The sequence below is a fragment of the Dryobates pubescens genome, chromosome 8 (genome assembly GCF_014839835.1).
Source record: "Dryobates pubescens isolate bDryPub1 chromosome 8, bDryPub1.pri, whole genome shotgun sequence".
In the NCBI taxonomy this organism is placed as follows: Eukaryota; Metazoa; Chordata; class Aves; order Piciformes; family Picidae; genus Dryobates; species Dryobates pubescens.
Window position 1 is genome coordinate 28,069,516 of NC_071619.1, and position 13,838 is coordinate 28,083,353.

General features: G+C 39.9%; 1 protein-coding gene across 1 annotated transcript; it reads right to left on the reverse strand.

The window, feature by feature from the left end:
* Nucleotides 1-13,242: 13,242 nt before the first annotated feature.
* LOC104303223 (ADP-ribosylation factor-related protein 1-like) lies at nucleotides 13,243-13,609 on the reverse strand. The gene has a single exon (XM_054163892.1). The coding sequence runs from the start codon at nucleotides 13,600-13,602 to the stop codon at nucleotides 13,243-13,245; it is 360 nt and encodes a 119-aa protein (XP_054019867.1). The 5' UTR covers nucleotides 13,603-13,609.
* Between the last annotated feature and the right edge of the window lie 229 nt (nucleotides 13,610-13,838).

A 13,838-nucleotide genomic window follows, 5' to 3' on the forward strand; every position in this document is an offset into this window, starting at 1 on the left:
AAGGAGGCTTTGCTTTAAGACTGAAGCAATTAGCACACCTATAAAAGCATTTTGTTAGTTTACCATCAACTGACGCAGCCAGCAACACCCGAATATACGTGCAGTTGTTCAAGCTAAATGTATGCCTTTTATCAACACCTCTTGGTTTAGAGAGCTGGTTTAAATATCCCAGAAACAGAATCCTATCTGCAGCACAGGGAACACCTCCAGTAACAGTGTTTGCTGGTTTCGTTTCACAGGTGTGTCCCTTCAGGTACAGACTAAGGTCTAGTAGCCATAAAGGTTTAATGACAAAATGAGTAAACTCCAAATGTTGAATAAATCCTATATGTGACTAAATCCCTAGTGTTGAAGCTTTCTTGGAGCACGTCAGTGTAAGCACTGGTTAGACACTATAAAAACTTCATTTTATTATGTTTCCATAGACGGGTAAAAAAAAAGAGAAAAGCAGTGATATGGATAAACAAAGGCAAAAGTTTAGAAAGTCAAGTTTCCACTACTGTAAGTACCACAGCCCCATGGACTGCAGAGTATTCATAGCAACAGACATTTGCTGAAAAGCTGGCCTTATTTTAAAAAAAATGATAGACTCCGTTCGATGGGTACCTTCCTTGAGTTAAAATGCAGTGGTGTACACGATCAGCCAACAGCCATTTTTCCCCCCTCGCTGTTTCTAATCTACCCTAAGGCATCTAAATCCCACCAATCTCAACAAAAGGAGGTTATTTTGCTGTTGTTATAACTAAATGACATTTTTTAAGTTGCCGTTGTTTTTTTTTTAATTCCCCTCCTGCCCCCAGAAAATCCTCAAGGAAACAAACCTTCCTTGGTTTTACCCTAAAATACTCGAGTAAAAGTACTTCTTCTCGTAAAGTTCAGTGCTGAGGTACAGTGTAATAAAAACTGTACTTGACCCTATCAGGATTTTAGAGCAGGATAGTAATGCATACTGATTCTCCTGCTTTAAAACAGACATCTTTTTGGTAGTAAAGACATACCACAGTCTGTGTCCCAGCTGAGAGGCAATCCTGCAGCAAATGCACCATTTGTTATGGCTTATGGAAATGTATAGCACTCCCTAATGTGAGAAAAAAGTAATAAAAAGATGGATGAATGCCCATCCAATTCTCTATTTGTTCAGAAAATCTAGATAAGAATGTGATAAACTATTAACTGGCATGTTTCTCAAGAATTTACGAAGAAAGTTAAATGCATGATAAAATGTATAAGAGGAAGGGATTTTCTTCTTGTTTGCTTTTTTTTTTTTTTTTCCTTCACCTTTAAGCTGCCAGGAAGGCTAATTCTCTCATAACTTTGCTCTAGGAGTCATTGGAGATCTCACATGTTCACTTTGAACTTTTTCTGCCCCGAAGGAAGACAGAGAGATAAATCTTCTCCTGAGTGGTTTTCAGTACGTGACTTAAAAGTCAAAACCAAACAGTGTGAATAAAACTCACCTTCCTTCTCATTACTCAGGATTTCTTTGCATAGATTTTTCTAGTGTCATAATTTTCTCCTTTTCTTTGCCCAGAAAGCTGGAGACTCCGAGGAGCTGCCAAGGAAAGGGTGATAAGAGTCTCAACACAAATGTGTAGATCCAGAGATATATATGTCATCTGATCTTTATAATTAGAGAGAAGGAAAATAACATAAACCCAGGCTTCCCCTCCTCCTTTCATTATTTCCTGTAGGGTTCTCACATGTGTCCTTCATTGTTCTGAAAGAATATTAGAAGATTAGCTTCATTTATCATTGACATTGCTCCTCATCCTTAAAAAAGTGCTGTATTTTAACCCACCTGGCAGGAAAAAAAAGTGCTGAATGAATTTCTGAAAGGTGAGTGAAATAGTTGCCATAGCCACGAGGCAGCAGCAATGTAAATTCTAACAAGTTATTCTGGTTTTACATGTCTGTTCACCTTTATATAGATTCTACCACCTCTGTGCCTCATACTGCATATGCTAATGCTTGGGAAGTCCTTTTGGGCCCCATAAACAATCCCATAATATACTTGAATGTAAGCTGCAATAGTTTCCTCTAAATCCCTGTTGCCTATTTAGTAAGCATGTTCTCACTCTGCACGTTTCTGTAGCACCCGGGTTTGCCACCCATGCACAGGCCCTCATTTTACAACCCCTTTTTTTGAGTTGAGCACAATAGCTTCGATTGTGACAATTGCTTTATTCAGTGTCAAGGAAAGTAAAAAATGCAACCTCCTTTTGCAAGGCTAGCCCACATCTTGAATCCATATGTTTGAGTACCTAGGAAAACTGGATGCCCCTGCTGTGAGCAAATTAGGGCAGGAAAGGGTGACAACAGTGATAGAAAGGGCAGGGAGTGATCCAGCCTACAACTGTACCCTTTATGGTGGCTGAGTGGATGCAAAACTTGGGGAATAGATGCTACATTTTGTGGTGACACACTGGATAACACATTTCTTTCTTGCCCAAGGCAAGAATTTCAAGTCACTATGTTCTTACTTAGGGCTGACAAATAAATTTACAGTCCAGACCATTTGCTTCTCAACCTCTTGAACCAACAAATCTCCCAGAAGTGAGAAAGAATGCCTCTGAGCTGAACCACACTGTCATTAAAGCCTCTGCAGACCCAGACCAGTTCTTACTGAAGTAGAAGCAATAATGTCCATTGGTGTCAGCAGTCAAATATTTCAGCCAGAAGTGAGAAGCCCAGTTCTAGGTGCTGGACACAGCTGAACCCCTTTGTCTTCAACACCAGACTATCCTGAGAGCTTCCCCCAGCACTGTCATTACCAGGCAGGCTCTTGGCTTCCGGCAAGCTGCTGACTCTTACAGCTATAGCATAATCCAAGTAAACTCAAGTGATTTCAGGAACAATATGACATGGTACTTTAATTTTTATAGGGACATGCTGGCACAATTTAGGGAATAAATATGCAAATCTCAAGGCACTGTTGAAAGAACATAGGAGCAGAAAATAGTATATTAGAAGCAGAGAGATGAGAAGGAAAAATCAAGCCAGAGGATTGATAGGGAAGGCTAAGTAAGCAGCAGAGCTCATAGCATACCTGATAAATTTTCTTTAGCAGAGAACATATAAAACTCAGTGAAAAAAAAAAAGTTCCAGAAGAAGACAAGAATATCTTTTACACTTGTGTCTTCAGAGGCTGATTAAGTAACAATGAGGCTACAAATTCAGCTGGTGTAAAGGGTTGTGCAGAACAGCAACTGCAGAGTGAATTAGTGTCTTACTGCCAGTCATGGTAGCTGTCTCTCATCTGCTGTCAGATCTTAGCTGCTGCAGTTTGCACACAGGTGAGCACAGGCTTGAGAAGGGAAGCTTTAAACGTTTAACCAAATAATATATTTCTTCAGGCAGCTGCAGCCATGCTGGACCCAAATACCTCTGTGGGATCCCACCTGTTAATGATCCCACACTTGATTTTAGCATGGAAGGGGGCAAACTGGAATAAGAAACATTGAACCTCTTCTTGATCTCTCTTAAGCAAAGCAAATTAGCAGTTCCAGGACTGTAAAGGCTGGAGAGGAAGCAGCCAGCAGTGGGAGAGAGAGGTGGCTGGGCCCAGCCCCAGTTTCACAGGCACAGGAATGTAAAATAACAAGGGAAAGAACAGGTTTCAAGTTAACAGAGTGGCTGGAATTCAAGTCTGAAAATTTTCAAGGATTTTTTCCTCTGTTTATATAAAATTTATAATGCAAATACAATTGTACTTTTGTGTGCTGTGCCTCTTAGCTCTATTTATAATTTGACCATCATTTTCAAACCCATCTGATTAATATTATGCCATTAAAATCCCACTCAGATTTCTAAACAAACATTCTCATTTTTTATTGTTGTTGGCAATGTTGAACTTCTGCCTTCCCCTATGGCATGTGTAGGATGGTTTTGCCTTTCAGCAGACTCTTAGGGCAAAGTAAAACAAACACTTTCCAATTGCATAAGAGTTTCAGAATTTAGGCTCCTGAGCGTATCATGTTGTAACAGAGGTGCTGCTCACACCCTATTCCCCAGCAAAGTCAGCCTGTGAACCTGGAATCACTAACAAATTTGTATGGACACAGGGTCATCTGTTCCAGCCTCTGGCCAGCACTGGGGCAAAGTTGGGATGTTGCATTTTGCTTTCTCTCCCACCAGGTATTTGCAAAGAGGCTGAACTAACAGCATGCCTCTGTCCTCTTCTCAAGCAAGCTGGACTTCAGCCCCATGGGCACCCCTCACAGACCCACTTCTGCCTGCCATTAGCTTTCTTCTGTTTCTCTGGCTTCTGCAGCAGGGGCTTACTCTAGCACTGAAGCAGGATTTTGCTTTTGCCTCTGCTGAACTTCATGTTATTTCTATTGACCCATTTCTCTAAGCTGTCTATGTCTCCTCGAACCCCAGCCCTGCCCACTGGCTTATTGCCCATCACCCCCAGACTACCCACTGCATTGCACACGAGCTCAATTTCTTTGCATGTTCCACATGCAGGTAGATAGGAAGTGCCACTAAAATGGAACAGTTCAAAGCTGGGTTGGATGGGGCCTTGAGCAACCGGGTCAAGTAGGAGATTGTCATGGGTTGAGTTGAAAAATCTGTTGTTGCTATTCAAAACCATCCTGCCTTGTGCCAGATCCAAAATGAAAAGTGCTGGCTGAAGCAAAGTATTATGGGGTTTGAAGTTCAGATTATAACATGAGAGGGTTCCTCTTATGTTTGCTGGTCTTGGGTTCCAGGTTTCAGTGCTGGCTTTCCCATGCAGACAGTTGCAAGACAGGTGGGACCTGGGGAGCTCTCTGTTTTCTGCTCGATGCAGCTGCTTTTCTGCATTTTGCTGCACTTTTTTTCTGCAAAAAGGCTAGGGTAATTATGCATTATGTTATCTCCTTTATACTAAACTCTTCTTATCTCAACTCTTTATCTCAACCTGTTGGTTGGTTGGTTTGTTTGTTTCCTGTGTTACTTTCCCTCATTTCTGTGTTGGGGAACAGGCAGGTTAACCAGTTACAGCATGACATGTTACAGAGGTGTCCCTGCCCACGGCAGGTGATTTTTAAAGTCCCAGCTCAAACCATTCTATGGTTCTATGAAAATCCAAACTAACTTTGCTGAGAGGTAGAAGTTCTCATCCACATGAATGAGCTGAGTCTGTACTTGTATAAGTTGCTCCCAAACAACCAACCGCTCGTGCCACCTTCATCCACAGTAACTGCCTACAGATTCACACCACACGTACCTTGCTTTAAACTTAATGATTCACTGTCAAAATGTCCTGGCCAAGATTGTATTTTTTTGTAACTATCTTATAAAACCCTATTGCTTTATGTGTTTCCTCTGTAAGACATTGCCCTCAGCTTCTTTCACAAGGGAGCAGGAGGATGAATATGTTACTAACATGGAAAGCGTTCAGATTTGAGGAGCTGAGAAGCACCAGCACTTATGAGTTATCTTAGGAATACAATGTAAATTATTCAGCAACTATACATCCTTCTCATGAAGAATATCAAGGGTTTTTTGTCATACTGAGCTTACATATTCTTAACTAGAGAAGTTAACACACACACCGCACCCCCCCCTAAAGCATGAATGTAAACAAAAATGTAAATATAAACAAAAATGCTCTTCCATATCTCATTGGCCAAGTTTGCTCACATGTTACATTTTACTTTGACTTTGCCCACCATTTTAGGAAAAAGAAAGTGCTCATTTCTTATGATGTATACTTATGCAGGAAGTTTTATTTTAATAAATTCATTGATTAATCTATTTTTGTTATTTATTGTGGTTTTGGCTTTTTTTAGTGGCGTTAAATCTCCTACACCCCCTAATGTGCCAGCTTTCATTAACTGAAATAAATACCTTTAAGATTAAAAGGATATTGTTATGCCTATAGTAATTTTACTGTGACTTTTAATAAAAACAGAACTCTGGGAATGTCTACATGGAGATTTTGGAACCCACTGAGCTTTACATTGTTTTCCATTTGAGCTCATACCTTTTCACAAATGTAAAGGGTTTAAAACAGATAGGCAGCTAGTGTGGGAAAGGTGAGATCTTACCAAAAAATATTCCCGAAACATTTCTTTCTAATTTACTCTGTAAGCTGCAATCTTTCCCACTCACTGGTCTACTTCAGCAAGGAAATGTTTCCACCAAATACATGCAAATTACTGAAAGTACTTAACTAATCTGTTGTTGCATCATGTAAATACACTCTTTAAAGAGGAACTAATTTTAGAGATAATTATAAGCATTTTATGTAATTCGATTTTTTGTTGACAGCATTTCTTGAGTATTAACAACCCATTTTAGGAATAATACAATTGTGCCAATGAGATGCTTACATTCACTGTGGGGGGAGGGGGGAAAGGGAAAATTCAATTTAGAGGGGGGAAAAGGCAAATTAGTTATCACCTACAAGACTCTCTTTCCTTCCTTGGTCATTCTTTCATACTCTGGGACCATCTCCAGGCACTACATCAAGCCTGCCTGTCACATCTGAAATCTGCTTTGCATGTTCTTTGGCAGAAAGAAATTAGGGACAAGCCCCTTAGCTGCTGTAAATGGAAATAAACCCCTTGGCTTTAATGGAGCTCTGCCATGTTGCACTTACTCTGAACATCCTCCATGCACTATGAAACATTTCCAAAGCAGAGGAGAAGGGAGGCGGTATTTTCTTGTAGCTGGAGAAGAGTGTCTGGGATACCAGATTGATGCACATTAGAAAAACACATGTTGCTTTATTTACATTAACTAAAAATGTGGTATTTTAATGTATTTTTATACCATAATAAATTCTTGTTCCTTACCTAAACAGAGTTTATTTTGCTCTTTTATTATGGGAAGGCATAGTGCTGCCATGACCTCTACATAATGTAAGTTTCGCTTATTACCAAACTTATGTTCTAGTCTAGGCAAGCCCCTTGTTTATCTTTGCTCCAGCATATGTACCTTTGAGGGATGAGAAGGATACTCCTCATCTGAGAGGTATGTTGTATTGTGCATGAGCTCAGGTCTGCAGCTGCTGTTCACTAATACCTACACAGGAATTTACGCTGTCAGAGCGGGAAGTGGGTGTGGCACGGTGGCATAGCTTTTCCAGGCCAGCAAGCCAGACCTCCTGGAAGCTTGCCCTGTCTTACTCCAGCACACCTACCAAGCTGGAGGGGTCTTTCAACTACTATTTGATCCTCTGTCAGAGAATCCTTGTGGCAATACATCTTCCTCTCAGGCGAATGTGTATGCTCATCTCTGCACACGCATGCCAACCATCCCCTGCCATGGTTTTCTCCAGATTCAGCCACAAAATGGCATGACCAGCAGTGTGAGAATACAAATTTGAGTCTGTAGCTACGTTTCAAGTTGGGTTTGGTTTCTTTGGTTGTTGTTTGTTGTGTGTATTTTTTTAAATAAACTAAGCTGATGAGTGTGGATTTTTTAAAATGGTATAAGCTGATGACTATGAATGTTTGTTGTTGTTGTAGAAATAAAAAGGGGAAATTGCTTCTTCATAATTCAGTCCCTACAGCATATTACAAGAGAAAAAAGGAGAAAAGAAACCTCAAGATAAAATTTATTTGCTACACTCAGAATGAAGGGAAAGCATAAGACATTATTGCAACTCTTTTCCTGGGTTTGGGTGGATCAGGAACTGAACAGAGGTTACCCCAAGTTCAGGCTCTGATTATTACTGAGAAGTAGAGTATGTTACCATAATTGGATGGGTGTTAATAAGGGTCTTAGTATATCACTAAACAACGGAAAACTTGCAACTACAACAGCAAAGCCTTTCTCCTTGGACTGACAGGATGCAGGAAAGGACTGTTGGCATGTTGGTCCTGATGATTTCAGCTGTACTCCTTTTGAGGGTAAAGGCTGAAGTGTTCAGTCCAAAGTGTGGGTTTCTAAATGAAGCATGTTATGTATTATGTCTGTGTGTTTCTTGATGTATGCAAACACAAATACGTAAATATACACTTAGGGTTGCAAGCCCTCAAATAGTACTGAAAAACAAGTGGCTTTGTTTTGGCTGATAAATTTGGTGATTGTTTTCACGGTTTACAGCAATTTGTAGACTTAGTAAAAGAAGGTAACAACCAAAGCTACCAGAAAGATTGGGGCAATCTGTGCCTTTGCAAGCAATCAGGAAGCTTCCATGGAAGCTCACTCTTGTAGAAGGCAAGCTGGTTAGCTTCTCCCGGCACTGGGCAAAGTAAAGAGTTTAAAAGTAATTCTATTCTGTCAAGTAACCACACACCAGTTGCACACAGTCATATGGCTTTAGCTTGCAGATAGATTTTTCTAGCTGGGATACTCATTACTCTTATGATATTAAAAATAAACATCGAGGAGTGCAAATACAATCTGTTGTGGAAACTGAAAATCCTGCAGCTGCTTTTACTCTCTGTTAAGTCCAAGTTGATCCTGAGGGACTGGGACTTGTAAAACTGAGTGTCCAGGGTAAGGAAGAATAAAATAAATTTTTTAAAAAGCCTGAAAAAAATTCTAAAAACCAAACCCATACTTTTCTTCATCTTAAAAGTTACTGAGCAATCAGCCTGAACAATAACAGGGTCTCACCTTAATCTTGAAGCTGATTCTGTGAACGCTTAGTGCTGAAATTAGAAGCCATTTTAGTTGCTATCTTTTTAATCTGATAGTGTCCCTGTGTTGGAAAAATCCTGTGTATATTGCATATTGGTTTAAGTATTTTTGCCCCAGGGTAATTTCAGTTTCAGGGCCCTTCAAGTTCTAATAGGGAAGCAAGTGAATAAGTGAACAAATATATCATGGTAAGCATGTAAAGACACTTCCTTCTATTCTCATCACAGAGGGCTTGGTCTAAATTTGTCAACATACAGAAATGGAAAACATTGCAATTGGTGTTACACTAGAACTCAAATAAAAGTGTTGATTGCTCCATTTAATCTTTCTATCAAAAGCATTTAATTTTTGATAATGTATACAATGCTTATATTCAATTCAAAGCTTTTTGTTTGTTTTTTAATAAAGGAAGAAGAGACATAGTATGTTTAATCAAGTGTACACACAAGGGTACTTTCCGTTCCACTTCTGGTACACTTAGGAAAATTCTGGGCATATCTCATACCTTGCATATCTTAGCTATGTTTTCTTCAGTCTTCCATGGTTGACAGAGTCAGTTAGCATTAGATGGTTACTGTCCTTACAAAAAAACAGACAGACAGACAAACCTAATACTAGTATAAGGGTAATTAAAGAAATAATTTTATAATGGGATGTAAAATGTATGTAAAGAATTGTAATGGGTTGGGGCAGATCCCCTCCCCACCACAGGCAGAAATAACGACTCAGACAAACGGATTGCAAAAGTGATGAAAGTTTAAATAGAAAGCAGTGAATGTTACAGAAAACCCAAAGCGCAGTGACAAAGAAAGATCCCATCCCCACCTGAGGGTGCATCCAAAACCCCCAGGGCTCCTTCTTCCCCCTCCCTCTGCTGGGCTAGTCTCAGCTGGCCAGGCCTGAGACTGCCCATCCCCCTGTGGCCTTGGGCCCAATCAGGCCCATGGCCGGGAGATCTCTCCCCCAGTTACCCAGTCTCGGAGAGGGAAGGAAAGAGGAAGTGCCAGACCCCACCGCAAAATTTATAGTGGTGCAAGGGATTATGGTAGAAATACCTAATTTCCTGAGTCCACCCACTGGGATGGACTTCTGGACACAGGAAACACCCCTGTAGCAGAGGGCACCCAGCCCAAACTACGACAAGAATTCAAAATATTTCAAGTTGACACCGAGATTTTCAGCCTTCATTATGAAATTTGAATTTAATTTACATGAACTCTTTAAAGTCTTGCAAACAAAAGAACAAAATAACTTGGCACAAAAAAATTCAAAACAACGTAATTGTTATGTCCTCAATGTTTTCCCTCTATACCAAGGAAAAAAGAAAAAGCCAGCAGCCTACATAGAGCAAACTATACAAAGGAATCATGAGCAACTGCAGCTTGTGAAAATACTGCCAGTCACAAATTTACCATGACGCAATGCAGAGGAAGCTATAGTCTGAAGCCTAAGTGAAGTCTGATTTTGGAAGACTCAAAATGGGAGACAATTAAGGGGCATTTGGGAACTACCTCATTCCTCTTGGCCTTCCTAACTTCTGTTTATAATACCCACATTAAAGAAAATGATGAAATCAGTGAGAAAAATCAGTGCTGTAGGATTCAGTGAAAAGAAGGAACCACAGCATCTGTGTGGAGTAGGGCTGTGGAAGGAAAGGATTCAGAAGGAAGGAATTTGGAAGGAAGGCATTTGGAAGGAATTCAGGAGGAAGGAACTTCTTAACAGCACTGACAGATGAACTAGGTATACTGGATTTAGAGAATATGGACAATAAAGAATTAAAGAATCATTTTTGGTTGTAATGGAGATTTCTACTGATTTATTAAACCTGTCTTTTAAATTACTTTCTGTGCTATTTAGGAACTGCAATAATACAAAAAACCCCTGTACTTATTAGAAGTGCATTCATCCCTACTGTATCCACCATTCTTCCAGTAGTTATAAGGTATTGAATATGAAGGGCTTCCAATGAAGTAGTGGCAAAACCACTGTTGATTTCAAGGGGAATAAGACAGAGGCTAAAAATAGATACGGTACCTAAATGCCTTCATTTAAATACCCAGGTCTTATATATGGCTGGCCAAAGTGTGGAATCAGGAGGTATACTTTGAATTTTACAATATTAATTTTTAGTGCATTTTGAATACCTTAATACTGTGTTTTAAGCAATTACTTGTACTGTATTTTAAATTTAATCATTAAAAACTGAGCTAAGTTTCTTCTACATTTCTATTCATGTAGAACACTAGACTCTGTAAATAAAGGCTGTAAACCATATGAAATCAACTATGGCCACATGGAAATGAAGACTGAAAAGCACATCTGATTCATTACCCTTGTAATAGTTTGGTTTTCTGCTTGAGCCGACAGTCTGAATGTTACACTTTGCTTTGTTTCTTTTCTTTCTTGCATAAGGTACTAAAGAAAACTTTTTGAATGTGAAGAAAAATATCCAAACTTCAGGGAAAATGCTTGTTTTACACAAAGCTATTTCTACTAAAGATAGAAAGACAGTCACTTTGCACATACCTCTAGAAATCACACGTCCACAAATCAGAAGGCAAATAAAACTTCCCTGTTGTCAGGATGTCTATCATCATTAGTTTTAATGGAAAATCATATTAAATAGGCTGATAGGTAAGTAGTTAGCCAACCACATTTTGGGTTCTCAAAAACACCTCTTCTCAAAGGATTGTGTTTCAAGATTTTTATAGCTAGAAAACACCATTGTGATAGTTTGCCACAGGACTTATTCACGCCTTTTGAGATTCACTAGCTGTGCTTAATTTAAGATTCCAGTTAGGAAATATTCACACCATCTGTTTCACTGGTTAATTTTCTCTGTCCTTAAAAACCTGCAGTTTTGTCTGTAACTTCAAGGTGCAGATCTCCCTACATTTGTGCGACAGATTGAAGAGTCTTCTGATAGCTCTTTTCCTACATATTGGTTCTTCCAGAGGACTGAGTTACTTCATTGTTATCACTGCAGTTAAACAGATTGTTATATTTTAAAATAAGCCATTTTCCAATCCTTTTGTCATTATCAGTACTCTGTAGTTCTTCCAATCTATCATCATCCTTCTTGAAGTGCAGATAACTGAATGGGACTACTTTAGTAGCAGTGACACTACCAGTGCCAAGCAGAGACATAGTATAACCTTTGTTCTCCTTCCTTACATGTCCTTCTCTGTACACCCAGTAGTCACAGCAGCTCTTTAGGCTGCAGCACCACGCAGGGTGCTCCTGGACAGTTTAGTTTTCTGTGTTAGCATCACAAATATTATTTTTTTCAGAATTCTTCATCCCTCTGGTTGTTGTTCCCACAGAAGGCAGCTCACACCTACTATGATACAAAGCACCCTGCACGCTTCAGTAGCCATAGCGACTGTGTAAAGAAAAGCCATTTCTGAATTCTTGAACCAAAAATTTTGCATTTGGCAAGGGAACTGTTCCATATGTCTTACATTTTACAACAGTGAATCATGCTTTAAATCCTGAGTAATCCCACTGAATTAAGGGAAACCTTTTAAAGTGTGAAGTATTATACAATGGAATGTCAATAGAAACATGGAACTCCTGCAGACTGCATCTACAACACTCTTGGTCTAAATTAGGAGTGGCACTTCAGAAACTAATCTCCTGATTCTCTCCCTGTGCTGTGCTTCAGTATGTGGAGCAGAATGGTTTCTGATCATGAGAACTGGTTTCCCTTTGGGTGAAACTAACCCAACTGATGTACCTCAGGAGCATGTCCAAGGTGCTCCAGCCAACCTGCTGCACCAGCTAGACATCCCCAGCCCTGAGAGGCATCTAGAGTCTGATGTTGGTGCAATGCAGACATTTGGTCCTTACAACCATGGTTTCATCCCACCTGCACCTGCACCAAGCTACTTGCTCCATGAAACTTGTTTGATTGCTCTTCTGCATGGACACTCCTTGTGAGAGTGACTGGGCCCTCCTTGAGGCTTTCCTGATAAAGTGTCCACTAGGCACTTTCCATAATCTGTATTAACAAGAATGTTTCTATAACCTGCAATAAGAAGTTGTATGGTAGTAGGGCTGCTCCTGCTGCTGGACTCAGAGGGTGGGAGTATCCTCGAAGAGCAAGTGGAGACATCTGGCAGAACCATCACAATGCTCAGGACTCACTCACATCTGGAATACCTGAGCATGTAAGGGAGAGGATACATGGCTAACATTGCTTACATCCAGAGCACAACCTCTGTGTAAATCTGGCTTCTTCACAGGAGATATGATCCTATTAATTCTGTAGGTGTTTCACTCTCTGCAGCCAGCTCCTAGGTAGAACTACTTTCTGTTCTAAAATCTTTCATGAGAGGAAAAAAGGCTTGAAATCATAAGCTGTCCTAGGCATTAATTCAGCACAGCTGGGGCTATACAACACTGCATGGATGAGGGAAGACAAGGGAAGAGATGATCACCTCCCTCTTCTTTCTATCCTAGTCTGGCAGGAGGCCAAACTGTCTCAAAGAGTAAATTAGAGCAACATAAAAAAAAAAAATCTCTATTCCATCTGAGGACCAATATAATAAACTCAGCTCTTTGTGTCAGCCCACAAAATAGATAGAAGAGTACACATTATATACATCAAAGTTTCTGATTTATTTTACCTTAAGTAGTAACAGTCACATGTTCCACAAACTAAACCTTCTTCTCAAAAGCACTTTTAGACTCTGAGAGCTTCTCCTCATCAGTGGAGTCAATAACATAGATCACTCCATGAGATTCAGCATAATACTTGTCCCAGAGAGCCTGGAGCTCCTCCTGTCCACCCAGATCCCAGAACATGAGGCGAGTTTTGCCAACATCAATAGTACCAATGTTCAAGCCAACAGTGGTTGTGATCTTGGACAAGCTCATCCCTTTGTAGTTCTTGTTAAATCGAGTTTTAGTTTGCTCAAGGAAGGTAGTTTTGCCAGCATTATCCAAGTCAAGGATCAAGATGCAGTACTCATCCCTCTGGAACGTGTACTTATAGAGGCCAGACAGCAGAGTATACATCCTGCTCCAGGTCTACTATATTTCATATAGTAGATAAGAGAGTTGCCCTAACTTAGATTTTTTGCAACTGCACTTTGGAAGAATTCTGGAATACATTATTACCATCTTATATAAGGAAGTGAAACTACGTTCAATGTTAAGGCTTACCCAATAGGCTGTGTTCCTAAGCAGCAGCAAATGTACACCGATGGTATAATGGCACAGGGGAGAAACTATGTATAGTGCATCCAGGTTTG

Bases quoted from the DNA above. Each gene is read 5' to 3' on its own strand.
- LOC104303223 (XM_054163892.1), bottom strand. From the start codon at position 13,602: ATGTATACTCTGCTGTCTGGCCTCTATAAGTACACGTTCCAGAGGGAT.